The sequence below is a fragment of the Denticeps clupeoides genome, chromosome 19 (assembly GCF_900700375.1).
Source record: "Denticeps clupeoides chromosome 19, fDenClu1.1, whole genome shotgun sequence".
Lineage (NCBI taxonomy): Eukaryota > Metazoa > Chordata > Actinopteri > Clupeiformes > Denticipitidae > Denticeps > Denticeps clupeoides.
The window spans coordinates 2,963,120-2,977,412 of NC_041725.1; the positions used below are offsets into that span (position 1 = coordinate 2,963,120).

The 14,293-nt window shown below is 45.9% G+C and overlaps 1 protein-coding gene across 5 annotated transcripts; it reads left to right on the forward strand.

Annotated features, from left to right (window-relative positions):
* Positions 1–289: 289 nt before the first annotated feature.
* On the forward strand, positions 290–12,230 carry zbtb38 (zinc finger and BTB domain containing 38). Of its 5 annotated transcripts, XM_028961987.1 has the most exons (6): positions 290–607; positions 683–775; positions 864–1,632; positions 1,696–1,807; positions 2,376–2,440; positions 7,729–12,230. In XM_028961987.1, exons 3-6 carry the CDS (start codon positions 1,492–1,494, stop codon positions 11,533–11,535), a joined length of 4,125 nt encoding a protein of 1,374 aa, XP_028817820.1. In that variant the 5' UTR covers positions 290–607; positions 683–775; positions 864–1,491; the 3' UTR covers positions 11,536–12,230. The 5 variants fall into 5 exon arrangements, with proteins under 5 accessions (XP_028817820.1, XP_028817825.1, XP_028817821.1 ...); XM_028961992.1 differs by lacking the exon at positions 2,376–2,440 and adding an exon at positions 4,996–5,085 and having other exon boundaries at positions 292–775; positions 864–1,807; XM_028961988.1 differs by lacking the exon at positions 2,376–2,440 and having other exon boundaries at positions 292–775; positions 864–1,807.
* The last annotated feature ends 2,063 nt before the right edge of the window (positions 12,231–14,293 follow it).

The window sequence follows — 14,293 nt, forward strand, 5'->3', positions numbered from 1 at the left end:
TTTATACCTTTTTTGTGATATCCGTACACAGTAATAAGGAATCCTGCTAGTAATGTTTTAATAACTTGCCTCTAATGTGGGGAAACCGGCAGTAAGCAAACAAGTGAAACGATCTGATCGCCACACGTGGCCTTGACTGGCACTGTGGTCTATAATTAGCCTTCAGACAGATGAACGTCTCCTCATCTGGGCCAGAGAGAAAGAAAGAGAGGGAAAGAGAGAGAGGGGGGGTGAAGAATAATATTCATTACATAACAAAGAGAGATCTGTTTCCAGTTCCACTTCCTGAGTGCTGCAGAGACTCGGATCGGCCTAGTCACTACTTTGTGTCTGGGAAGCGCACCCTCTCTCTCTTTCTCTCTCTCACTCTTCTCTTATTCCCTCCCTCTCCCTCTCTCTCTCTCTCTCCCCCTCACCTCCACCCCTCCCTCTCTGGACCATCATCGATGCAGCGGGTGTGACGCAGCAGTGACAGCGGCCTGCACACCGGCTGCTCGCAGCGGAGCAGAGCTGAGAGTCGCCGCGCTGCCTGGGCCAGCTGGCCGGCCCGCCACAGACCCACAGCCCGGCACCGGCGGGAGGAGCGGGGAGAGAAGAGCTCCATCAGGTCTGTTGGCAGAGGAATAAGTTTGTCTCCTTCTCTCTGACTCCTGTGCCTTCCTCTGATTAAAAAAAAAAAAAGGCCGATCCAGACCAGGTCCAACTAGCAAAAACTAGCCAGAGGTTCCAAAGACGAGGAGGAAGGGAAGGAGGAGGAGAGGACAGGGAGAAAGAGGTAAATTTTACTTTCAGGACCAGATGGGCGATAGCAGCAGGAGAGCATGAGTAAAACTAAACTCTTTCACCCTCTGGAACGTTTACAGGAGGCTTTTGGAGAACGAGGTTGCTTATCTCCACAGCAACTGCGACACGGGGCCTTCAGGACGGCTCGGCGTTTACCGGCAGTGGGGTTGCAGGGTGCTTGTGTTTGTGCGTGCCAAGCTAGCCACATCCATGGGCAGCTACGGCTGCGCCGTGTGGGCGCAGAGCGGCTTGTTTTACGGGGCGCGCGCACCACACTCACACACTCACACTCATACACACACACACACACAGTTGCAGGCTTGTGCATTATCAATGCTCTCTTTCCCACCAGATCGGCGCAGGCCTCAGCTCTCGCTTTCCCCCCACCCAGCTCTTTTGCCGTCAGTAGCTGCTGAAAAAAGAAGGCTGCAGTGGCTTGTGGGAATTGCAGTGTTGTTTTCCTTTTTTGGTCCCGTGCCCAAGGGCTTAAGTACGGCCCAAGCAAAACAACCCGCATTCCGACGATAAGCACCGGAGTGAGTTCGGTCGATCGGCAGACTCCAGGCTGGTGCTTTAATGAAATCTAGTCCGCTTGTGGCCCTCTTTGACATGTTCTTCCATGCTGATCTTCGAGTTGCTATGCAGGCCGTGAGTGTGTCGGAGACCAGGCAGTAAGAGCAGCCTGTGGCACACTTCCAAGGCGCGTTGATGTGTGTGTGTGGGTGTGTGTGTGTTTCTGACCCATCTGGAATACACTACATGAGCAACGCGTGTCAGTGGAGCAAGAACGTCAGTGGGATCCGTTCTGAGAATGACATTAACGACACTGCATTGTGGATTTTAAAAGAGGTGGATTAAAAAAAAAAAAAAGAAAAAAGGATCTGTTACTGAATTTTTCTTTCCTGCCCACAGGGGGTACAAGAGTTCAGCTCCTATACGGCTGTGGTTCGTTCGAGAAGGAAGGGCAGAAGAAGAAGACTGGAGAAGGAGAAATCTTCTGTGAAGCAACATGAACAAACATCAGGTAGGCCACGCGTCGTCTATTCACGTTATTTCCACGCTCGTCATTAAGTCAGTAACTTGTGCCTCCGGGCCAATTCTGGCGTACGGACTCTGTGTTTGAGGCCTTCAGATTCAAGCTGTGTGCGTCATACCAAAAAAAAAGCAGGCTTATTATTTTTCAATACATTTTAATAATATCTATTCGAATGAATAGACGCCATTGTTGACATTCGGCAGCAACGTTAGACCTTCTGATTACTTACTGAGTCCATATTTTAGAGGCAATATATGATGTGGCTTCACATGATATGCTTATTATGGGAAAAAAAGCTTTGATCTGCAGGGCAGAGGAGAGGAAATGGACTGATTGATGATGGAAAGTACCTCTCGAATGTGCTTAAGTCTGACTCAGAACGAGACTAGCACTTCTTTCGCCACAACAGGGCTTCATGATCTGAAGACGAGTCGGGACAATTTATTTTTAAAGTTCTAACCGTTAACTGTTAGGGCCGTCATCCTATAAACGCTAATTGCAAGCACACCCTCGCATTTCACACAAATCGCATCCTGATCAGTCTTTTCACACACAGCTGCCACAAACCCCCGGAATTCATTACCTGAGCAGTACACGCCGCGTAAAACCATACAACAGCAGGTCTGGAACAGCCTTCTTCTCTGCATTTATGAATTTCTGTGTGTGTGTGTGTGTGTGTTTTGATGTTATACTCACTTTGATACTCGCACTCATTTTCAAATCATCCTGTTAAGCTGCCAGGTAGAAGTGCAATCCATACTCATTCAGCCCAAAAAGCTAATACCACATACATTACACATACATACATTTTATTCGCTTTGCTCTTCGGAAATAATATAAATTCATACGAGCAACCAAAAAACACATAATGACAGAACTATAATACGGCCATGTTATTTTTTACTGTTGTTAACTCTGCATTGATTTATTATCACCTGCCATGTTCAATAAATGACAGGTCAGTGCTAATGGCTGGCTGGCAACAGAGGCGTGGTGGCCGTTTCAAATGAGGAGCGGTATTAGAATAAATCGATTTTCAGAGAAAGGCCATGTGGCTAATCCAGGACACAGGGGTAAAATCTTTTATATAGATCTTAATTTGTCTTGGAAAGGAATCGCAATGGTAAAGTTACAATTATGATCAAAGGCAAAGGGAAATTAGGACTTAATAGGCATGTAGATCAATAAATACATTCATTGTATATCATGATGATGACAATATTGCATTTGGAGACCGGTAGTGCAACAGCAATGCAACATGTTGGCCCGACTGAGCGTGTTCTGAATACTGAGCACATAAACCGTTTGCCAGCTGTATCGGCACCAACTAGTCATAGCGAACCCCTCGAAACCCAGTGTACTACACAGTGCTTCCACCACCGCCTGCTATTCTCGACAAAAGTTTCAGTTTGATGTGTGCTAAACCTGTCAGGAAATTTGACCCCATTGCGACGATGCTTTATCAGATCTGACGCAGACGTATCAAAGTTTCATCAGCTCTCACTGTAGGCCTTCATGAAGCAAAGTAAAGGTGAGTGTTCCTTTCTCGCTCTCAACACAGTGGATCCGCTTTTTTGGTAGCTGAAAACGAAACAAATTCAACGTGAATGCAAAGTGGGCTAATCTAAAGTCCAACTTTTTTCCAGAACATCTGCTGTTTTCTTAAATGTAATATAACCCACAAGGCCTCTGAGGCCACCAGAAATGCTCTCAAGTGCTTATGCTACACTTTGGAGCGTTTAAAAGATCCTGCATGGCCCGTACAACAGTGCTTTCGAGCTTGGCCGCATCTCAGGACACGATCTTTGTTCGAATTTAGAGCTCTGTGGCGCCAAGCAGTCCGCAGTCTGCGCCGGTTAGCACCTTATGCTAACTGTTGCCACGTCCACAGCGAAGAGACTCGATGTGCTTTATTTTCAACAGGGAGCGCCTCTCTGCAGCACAGCGTCCGTTAGGACTAAAACATGAAAAGTCTCGAACTAACTGGGGTAAATAGGCCAAAATCCGAAGCCGAAGCCACATTACGTCTGGCAGGTGGAGATTCCCCAGTTATGACTGGATGTGACTCCGCCCCTCCCCCATGGCTCTCTCCTCCATCCCCCTCCCTCTTTATTCCCCCGTTTCTGCTACCCTCTGCAGCACCGATCCAGACTCCATGTTTGCGTCGTTCAATGGCCGAGACAAAGGTGAACCTCCCCTTTTTCTCCGTACTGCTCTGTCCTGCCCGTCTCGTCTTCAGAGGATGGAGGGCATGGGCTTCACGGCAGTCGGTTCCATCGATCAAGCTGCAGTGCACAATATCGGCACACCCTTTCACGAGCGCCACGAACGTTGCATTACAACGTCACTCCCCAACCTATCACTTCGCGCTCGTGGAAGGGAAATGCGCCTTTTGCACAAGCAGCGGACAAAGAGAACGAGGAGGGTGCAGCAAAAGTGAGAGACCTCCATAAAGTGTGACGTCTGCTGGTGCTCACGACCGCCCCGCTTTCCCTCTCCCCCCACCGCTGGCTGCCAGTTGTGTCCCTTGTTAAGCAGGCATATGGAGAGGCGCCGGAGCTCCACGCACAATGCCGACTGTTGTCGTGTTTTCCGTCGTGTCAGTGGGACACGTTGTCACTCGCTGCCAGGGCATCTCCCCGCCCGTGCCTCCGCACGCACACCGCGTCCCTGTGATGTTTCACCCCGCTTTTCCTCTCTCTCTCTTCCCCCCATCTCTCGGCGCTTCTCAGCCATGCTTAATAAACTTGCCGCTTCCTGCTTGGCGGGTGCAGTCCTTTCCTGCCGCACGGGCAGCCCAGCCGGGCTATTTTTAAGGTCTAGCGCGGGCTAGAGCTCGCTCGGATTTTGTGCAGCGGGGACACGTCGAGAGCAGGAGACACCGGAGCCACCCCTGGGGCTGGAGAAAAGAGGGAGGTAGAGGGGAAGGACACAGGGACAGCAATCAGCACTAGCAAGCGACATAAACAGAGAGAAAGAGTGCAAGAGAGAGGGGAAAAAAAAGACAAGCGATGGCGGGGAAAGCATGCAAGCATGAGTGAAAAGAGGAAAGGCGATAGACGTTCAGCCTCCACGAGCACCACTGTGCAGCAGCGAGTGTTAAAAAAAAAAAAAAAAACCTGCCACACTTTCGCCTGCAGTTTGCAAAACCGTTTTTTTTTTCTACCTCCCTACAGTAAAGAACACAAACTGTAGAGGAGGGCTACTTCACGAGGTCTCGTTCTGAACGCCCTCCGCAACATCGCTTTCTCTAATTTGGCAAAAAGGTACGTTCTGCATGCTTTTCCCTCCAAAACTACTACCTGCTTTCTGACAACCAGACGAAGCCGTCAATGGCGTGGGCTAATTCTGCTGCTTCGGTGCTAGCTCAAGGACAGAAATGAGTATTTTTCGCTTGTGGTTGGAATGGACAGCTCCTGCTGAAGCCTACACGACCGTGCACCTCGCCTCTTCGGTGTCTGGGCGTAGGGCAGGATTTCGCTTTCTGGTCTTTTGAGTTCAGCATTGCATTTTCGGGCACCATGAACCTGGGTGTGGCACATAACGAGACATCCGTTGAGGACAATTGCAAAAATTTCCGCATGATCCTTAGGCGTCAAGGAAAGCAAATTGTGCAATTATCATGCAAATTGCAAAAGCTACGAGCATGAGTTCTTGCAAGAAGCCTTATTTTTGGACCTTTCTCCCTGACCGTGAGCAAACGTAGTCTAATGGGTTACAACGCATCTGCCGACTACTGATGAGCACCCAAACATGCCCAGTGGTGGGAACAAAGACGCTCCTCCATCCGGAAGGGCTGCACGGTGCTCTCCATCCATGGGTGCAGCAAATCCCTGGACGGCACATCCAGTCGCTTGCAATTCATCTGAATTCCAATAAGTGCTGCGCCACAGCATGTTGCCGTGACAACGGAGGCCTGTCAGACAGGGAGGCAGGCGGTTGTTTTCTCTGCGATCAGATGAGCTTTACCTCTCTCGCTCGCTCGCTCGCCCTCTTTTCGCACTAGCCGTTCCGCTAGCCCACTAGCGTCGGGGCTTTCAAACCAAGCCCACGCGGCAGCAGAAATGAAAGGTGAGCAGTAAAACAACATGTTAGCGGTGCTGATGCAGGACTATGTGCAAAAGACACAATTGCACATTTGAACAAGCAAATGAATAATACAATTAGAGATGCGATAGACTTCAATGACAGAGGCATGTGAATCTGCTGGGCTGCAGGTAGTTTCACTTCTTTCTATCACTTTCTGTCTTGATTTGACACAAAGCCTAATGCACTGGGCGAAACTGAACGGCTCGGAGCAGTCGTTTTACCTCGTTCGTTTTACCAACCATAAAACAGTGCAGGGCAGGACCCTGGAAGTAGGAGAAAGAGAAAGGTTAGGGAAAGGGAACATGTTAAATGCTTAATTTTGCTGGGCAAACCTCTGAAAAAAAAAAGAAGACAGACCCTGTCTTTCTTTGCCGGCCATTTTGCCTCAACAGATATCTGCTCAGCGCAAAATGGCTGCCACGCTGGAAACAGCCTTGTTATAGCACAACGCGGAAAAAAGTGTGTTCGTAGCACACCCGTGACACATTGGCAGGAGGGACATAACAAATCAAATGTTGTGTGCTGTATAATTCAACAACAAACGCCTGTTCTCTCTTCTGACTTGCTATGTGAAAGGGCAGCAGGACAAAACTGAATGAAAATTAGGTTCCTCGTAACTTTGAGATGATCTTGGCTCTGCCTTACTGGTGTAACAGCGGTTGAGTCGCTGTCTGGAAAAATGAGAACGGTTGTCGTATAGTAGGGTCAGACCTACGTAGGTGTGGAACCTACCACTGACAACATATTCGCTCGGTGGTGTGAATGTTCAAACCAAACGCTCCTTGGGTTTCAGTGGAACCTGCGTGTAGGCGTCAGTTATGCTGATGAAATGTATGGTCTCATAGGTCCACTTGCCTCACAGGCACAGTACAGCTGGAATGGAAAATAAAAATAATAACGAGTAGGGAAAAAAAAAAACAGATATGCATTTGGACCGATGGAAAACGCGGTCTCCATGTGTTGAAGACAAGACAGGATGAAAAAATGGCACATAAATCTGTTTTGCCCATGCCAATTCTTTCTATACCCATGGGTCACTTACAAATAAGACAAAAATGGTGTATGGAACAGAGAATAGCAGAGAATCAGTAGAGAACTGCTATGTGCATGAATCATTGTGTATTTGTTACATCTCTTTTTCTCGTGTAATCCCGGCATCTCTATGGATGTTCATGACTCAGACATAGTGAACCTCTCCTTGGATCTGTGCCCTCCGAAACAAGTGTCTTGGCATATGAGCTGGCATTTTGTTCTGACACTCACCGGTGCCAGAGGCCTTCTGTCCATGTCGTCTTTCTCGTGTCCAGGTGTTTTGCTGTAACACACACAGGCTAGAGAGAACCTTATAACATGACATGACTTTATGTAGTCACAAAGGAAGAAAGCAGTGATGGAACAAGCACTAAGAACAACTGTCCACATGCAATGTTTAAATATTTGCTCACATTTTATGTTACATCTAGTCCAGACTGTTACTTAATGTTTTTAGTGGTTTTGTAGTAAATGCTTGCATGAATGTTCCTGCTCTTCAGTGGGATAAAATAGACACAGACTCAGCCTTACATCTGCATTCAGGCCTTTGTCTTGTCTTAAAACAGACACGGCTATGATCTATGAGTCAGCTGGTAGACGGTGTCATGATATAGACTTGCAAAAGACTCTTACTGCCATCTAGTGTCTCAAAGTAGCAAGTTCAGACCTTTCAGCCTGTGGTTTCATAAACAATGTATTAACAAATCTATTAATGAAAGATTGCCATGAAGTGAATTTAAATCAAACATTTTGTAATAACATTTTTATTATTGCCTGTTTATCTGCAGATGACTGTGTCTTCCCCCAGTACCCGAGGACTTATGGACAGCTCACACCCCCAAACTGTCTTGAGTCGGCTGAGCGAACAGCGTTCCCAAGGCATGTTCTGTGATGTCACCATTGTGGTGGAGGATGTCAAGTTCCGGGCACACCGCAATGTCCTTGCTGCGACCAGTGGATACTTCCGTAATGCTTTTACTTCTCCAGAGATCTTCACTTCAGGACAGGTTCTGGAGCTGTTAGACCTCAGGTCTGAGGTCTTTGCCACCATCCTTAACTTCATTTACAGCTCCAAGGTGGCGTCACTGAGTACAGAGGACACAAAATCATTGGTTGCAGCTGGAAAAAGATTGGGAATTCCATTTCTGGAAAAACTTATGGAAGACAGGCAAGGTTCAGGTCTCTTGCAAGGTCAAGCGTTAGGAAACCAACAGCAACAGAACTCCAATCCCAGCTCATTAAAGAAGGAAACTCCTAGGTTGGAGGAATCTGACTGTACAAAAGGCCCAAGAATAACTAATGCATTTTCAATTACAGAGGTAGGCGCTGGGAACAATCCTTTCACACCCCTAGACTCACGCAATGGTGGACGCCAGTCACCCGATATGGGAAACCTTCCATCTGGCTGCCCAGCTCCAAGTGTCCCCAGTGTTGAGAACGAGACTACACAGGCACTATCTGAGCACTCATATGCTGTAAGCCAGGGACCCAAGTCGACAGACTTCAGTGAAGGAGGACAAGGGAGTGATAAGAAAGCAAACAGGCCCACTCCAGTATCACCCCGAACCCTATCATGCCGGAACTTTGGTCCAATTAAAAAAAGACACAGACTTCATTGTGCAACCCCCAAAAGTATTTCCACGCCATCTGACACACCCAGCATTCCTGTGCTCAACTCTGACAGTTGTCCGGTGTTGCAGAAGGCTGTAGTGAGCCCTGATGAGGAAGCATGCTCACGCCCTCTGTTAGCCATTAACCCTGAACCTGAGACAGACCCAGTCTCAGAGCTTGATCCTCTTGATGAGAATCCTTCCCCTACAGAGCCTGAACCACCATCTCTTAGCCCCCATGAAAACCCTGACACCCCAGAATACCATTGTGAGTACTGCCCCAACATTTTCAGCAACAGAGCACTTCTCACCTTGCACATGCAAATACACAAAAAGAGGTTTGTCAGTCATTTATATTGTAAATATTGCTGCCGGAGATTTATGCACTTAAAGAGATTACGCAACCATGAACAAGTGTGCAATAGAGCTCAGAGAAGTCCACCTCAGTTGGAGCCAAATGACAAGGAAACCACAACTGACCACAACTCAAATGGGATGTCACATCTAAAAGAGACGCAATCTCTGCCATCGCTTGACCTCCAAGATAGTTTTACCATTGACCCCACATTAGAGAATCCCGTTGCAATGCACGGATGTGAATTGGACAGGGTTAAGAAAGGAGCCCAAAGAGCACATAAATGCAGTGTGTGTAAGCGGGCCTATGTCACACTGTCCAGTTTAAAGAGGCATGAGAACGTCCACTCATGGCACAGGGCCTATCCCTGTCACTACTGCAACAAAGTTTTCGCTTTAGCTGAGTACCGCACCAAGCATGAAATCTGGCACACAGGAGAGCGCCGGTACCAGTGCATTTTCTGCTTAGAGACCTTCATGACATACTACATCTTGAAAAACCACCAGAAAGCCTTCCATGGTATTGACCCAAGGCTGGCCGTGAACAAAAAGTCAGCTAACGGTGGCTTTAAGAACAGTGTCTATCCCATCAAGCTCTACAGGCTCTTACCCATGAAGTTCAGAAAGAGGCGCTACAAGACATACAGAAAGACATACGGTGAGGATGAGAATGACCAGGCATTCTCCACTGCTCTTGGCCGTACTTCTCCCACCTCTCCATTCGAAAGTGTTGGTGGACAGTCTTTGTTTTCCATGCCTGTGACTTTCATGGCCACACCGAAGACTATGGCTGTTGGTATGCCTCGTATCGGCTTCGGCCAGCCACTTGACCAAAACATGACACTTCCAATACATTCTGATGAAGACATGCCGCAGTCACAGGATTTCTTATCAGCAGATACAGAGCAAGATGATGCTCTGTCTGAGGCTGAGAACAGCAGATCATCTCTAATGAATTACAAATACACCAATCCCTCTGGAACACAGAGGAAAAAGGGGTCATCAGTTTTGGTTCATGGACACAATGTTGAGTCTCCACCGCACAAAACCACATTCCCAGATGTGAATTCTGCCACCTCAACGGAACGTGTGGGCAACCGGCTAGGTAACATTTCAGCCATTGAAGCCATGGCTGGCCAACTGTTTCTACCAGGAACAGAAAGTCTAGGACAAGAGAAGTCAGTTGGGGGGAAAACAGAGACATACATTGCTAAACCTGCTTGTCCAGGTCCATCCATTGATAGCCATGTCCTTCCTCTCTGTCAGATAACTGTAAAAATAGGCAATGAAGCCATTATTAGGCGTAAAATTAAAGGGTCCAAGCTGTTCCCGAAGAAAAGAAAGAGGAAAATCTGGAACCAAATGGAGGGGAAAGATGTACCCCGCACTTCAGATGAGGGCGTTGGTTGCTCAAGCCTTTGTCAGAGGACAGAGGCTACAGCATCCACCTTAGAGAATGAGCCGTATGATGACCTCAATGATCGTGACACTGGAGACAACTTGTGGCGGCCCTATTATTCATACAAGCCTAAAAAGAAAGGCAAAAAGCTACGATCCAAACACAGGCAGCATAAGTCTGTAAAGTACTACGCAAGAATGTTTTCCCCACAGCTGAGTGAAAATTTGACAGAAACAGGCTTTGGCTCGGATATGAGTGTTCCAGCTCATAACACCGATCTCAGACGAAGTCTAAGAAGTAACAGCCCAAAGACAACACATGCATGTGACATTTGTAAGGGCCTTTTCACAAATGAGTCCTCTCTCAGAATGCATTTAATCAGCTGTCATCAGTACTTTTGCCAGACATGTGGTAAGCAATGCCTTCCAGAGGATGCTTCCAGTTTTGGGAGCCCTCTTGCAGATGAGAGCAGGGAGTTTGTGTGCAAAAGTTGCATGGAAGATGGCTCCTGTTTTGACAACTCTGCCCCAGGGCCCAGTACAGAAAAACGTTATAGATGCTCCTTTTGCCCTCAGCGTTTTCTATACCTTGCCACCAAGAGGAGCCATGAGAAGAAGCACTTAGAAAAGTCTGGAAAAGGCTACAGCTGCCAGTACTGCCCTAAAGTCTGTAAATCTGCTGCACACCGGGCTGTTCACGAGAAGAAACACTTCATTAAAACTGAGGAACATGAAGATCTAGAGCAAGCTGAAATGGACGTGAAAGATTCAGCCATTATGATTGACAGCTATACTGGGGATAAGGGAGAGCCAAAATCAGAGCCATGGGACAATTCTGATATCAGCACTCAAGCTATGACAAAAGCTGAGGCCTCGTTACATGATAAAGAAATCAGCCACGAAAAAATATCATCTTCTGAAAACCCATTCCTTCTGTCTCTGTCAGAGCTGCAACAGAAGAAAAAACACAAAAGAAAGCGGATGATGGAATTTCCAAAAACCTTCAGTTCACAGAGCAATAAAGACTCTATTGGTCTAGTGACATCTGGCCAAAAAGGGCCTTTGCCCATTTTGGGAACAAATAGCTATTGCAGCTCGAGGATGGCCTTTCCAAACTGTTTGACAAGAGACCCTGTCACTAAGGGATCCACCCACCCTGAGCCCACCTACTCTTTATCCAAGTCGCAGCATCGTTTGTGCAAAGAGGAGATTTATTTTCATGACCACAACTGACTTTACAGGGAGATTAAGCATATATGGTAAATAAAGTCATCATAGGACATGATTGTTTTGCACCTTAAAAGCTGAATTGAATCTGCAGCCCTTATGTTCAGTTTGCAGCAAGAGAAACCTTAGAACATATATTGTGTGTCACATATGTAAAAAAAAAAAGTCTTTTCTTCAGTAGTTTTTCATCTTTCTAAAATATATTTTTTATTTTTGTAATTTTTTAATTCGTCCTTTTAAGACATGTTTCAATGTTTCATGTGCTGTTCCACATATTTAACATAACCTATGCATTATGGTTCCAATGTGCATGTTCATGTGCACTTTACATGATGGGATAGCTGCTGTTTGACTCAACTGTAGGCTATATGAAGGACATTGTTTTTTTTATTACTCCAACCTTGCATTGTTGCACATTTACATTTTACTGACTTATGCTTGGCTAGCAAGCACCTTATAACACAGCAGTTCTTTAAGCGCTCACTCCTGATCTACATGATAAGGTTGATGCATACAATATAGCTTACTTTCATTATATTATATTTTTTAATACCAAGTCAAATACAGCATGATAACACAATTCCTAAAACACAAGCCATAAATGATGGGCATAACAACATTCAGCCATATGCCATAAATAAACCATTTTGTTGTCAGCAAATACAAAGTTTCAAAGTGTTGAATAAAATTTTTCAAATCAAGAATGTCTATGAGCAAATTAATTTCAGAGACCAAACACAAACATTTCTCCTCCTTCTAACCCATCACACTTGTGACCAGGTCTGGTTCCTGGGAAGACTGTCTGTTTATTTCATTTCAACAGACCCCCCCTATCGCTCACTTTTTAGTATTTAGTATTTTAGTATTTAGGATTAGTGCATCTTAGAATCTCATTTCTGTTCCTACATCAACTGTCTGCTCAATGCTGGATTCAAAGAAGAAAAAGCAGCCCACATTACACGGCTGCCAGATGTTCTCCCTTGTTCTTCTCACATGCACCACTCCTACAGGTCCATTCAAAACTGTTGACACCCCAATTTGTGAACTAATATCTCCATATACACTGTTTGAGTTATTTATAAGCATAACAAAATAGAATTATTAAAAATGAAGTTATATATTTTGAATGTTGAATCGATTTTTCATTACATTCAAAACATGAATTTTACGTTCAGAAATTTACATTCAGTCATATTTAGGGTGCTTATGTTTAATAAATGCATTGTTTACTAGTGTTTACTTGTTTAACTGAAACATTTTTTCCCACCAGTGATACCCTAGAATTCATGTTATTTCCCAAACCAGGAAGGAAACGCCCTGATCCATAGCGACTTACAACGGGCTTGCATGCTACCATCAATGAAGTAATCAGTTCTAGTTCACTAGGACCAAAACCATTAATATAATCATTTTATTCACTCTGTTGTAGATATTTCAACCGTAAGTCAGACTATAAGAAAGTTACAATTTAGTCTAAGTATTCTTGAAAGAGGACGGTCTTAATCTGCCAATTGAAAATACGCAGCGACTGTTTTCTGACCTTGAGGGGAAGTTCATTCCACCACCGAGGCGCCAAGACATAGAAGAGTCTTCCTCTTACCTTCAGAGATGGAGGGACCAGGCAAGCAGTACTGGAGTCTTGCAGTTGTAGAAGGAGAGATCTGAGAGTTGTTCAGGTAGATAGCAATATGGCGGCGCGACAGTAGCTTGCAGCAGCCTCCCTGGTTTCAAAATGGTGATTTTTTTTTATTCTTTTGTTTTACATTTACATTACATTTACAGCATTTATCAGACGCCCTTATCCAGAGTGACTTACAATCAGTAGTTACAGGAACAGTCTCCCTGGAGCAACTTAGGGTTAAGTGTCTTGCTCAGGGACACAGTGGGATTTGAACCTGGGTCTTCTGGTTCATAGGTGACTGTGTTACCCACTAGGCTACTACCACCCTACTACGCACCCCACTACGCACCAAAAAAGACACAAGGGCATCGGGGAAAATGGAAACGCCTGCCGCAAGAGCTGCGTGAGGAGCCAGAAGCGTCGGAAAAATGCTAAATGCTAATCCTAGCAGGCCAGCTCTCCCATCCGTCCAATTATCGAACGTCCATTCCCTGGATGCAGCGCCGTGTGGTAAGACCAACTCTGTGTTAGTCTCTAGCTACCGTTCACCACTGGTGGAGTTTGTGACTGTGAGATGCAGAGCTTTTTATTTACCGTGGGAATTCACCTCAGTTTTCATTAATGGTGTGTACATTCGCTAATGCGAAGAAAGCGCTCTGCGTGCCGTACGGAGCTATTAGCAATCTGCAGAATGTACACCCTGATGGCGTGTTCATTGTCACCGGAGATTTCAACCATGCTAATCTCAAGTCAGTTCTCCCTAAATTCCATTCCATAAATTCCATAAAATGTGGACTTTGTGATGATAGAGGATAATACACTGGATCTCGTTTACACCAATATCACCAGTGTATACTGGGTGGAGCCCCGCCCCTATCTCGGCCAATCAGACCACATCACTGTTATGCTAATTCCATCAGGCACACAAAAGCGGTTCTGAAGCAGGTGAGAACCAGGCCGGCAGGAGCCATTTCAAAACTGAAAACTGAAAACCATTTCAGTGAACAGCTACATCAGCAAATTCACTGATGACGTTACAGTCTTCAAGTCCATCACATCAAGACAGAACCAGAAGCTGTGGATGACTGCAAAGGTATGTGAGCTGCTCAAAGCTCGAGACTCCACCTTCAGGAAGGGTGACAA

Bases quoted from the DNA above. Each gene is read 5' to 3' on its own strand.
- zbtb38 (XM_028961987.1), top strand. From the start codon at position 1,492: ATGTGTGTGTGTGGGTGTGTGTGTGTTTCTGACCCATCTGGAATACAC. The intron at 1,808-2,375 runs GTAGGCCACGCG...TTTCACACACAG, and splicing joins GCAACATGAACAAACATCAG to CTGCCACAAACCCCCGGAAT. The intron at 2,441-7,728 runs GTCTGGAACAGC...GTTTATCTGCAG, and splicing joins GTAAAACCATACAACAGCAG to ATGACTGTGTCTTCCCCCAG.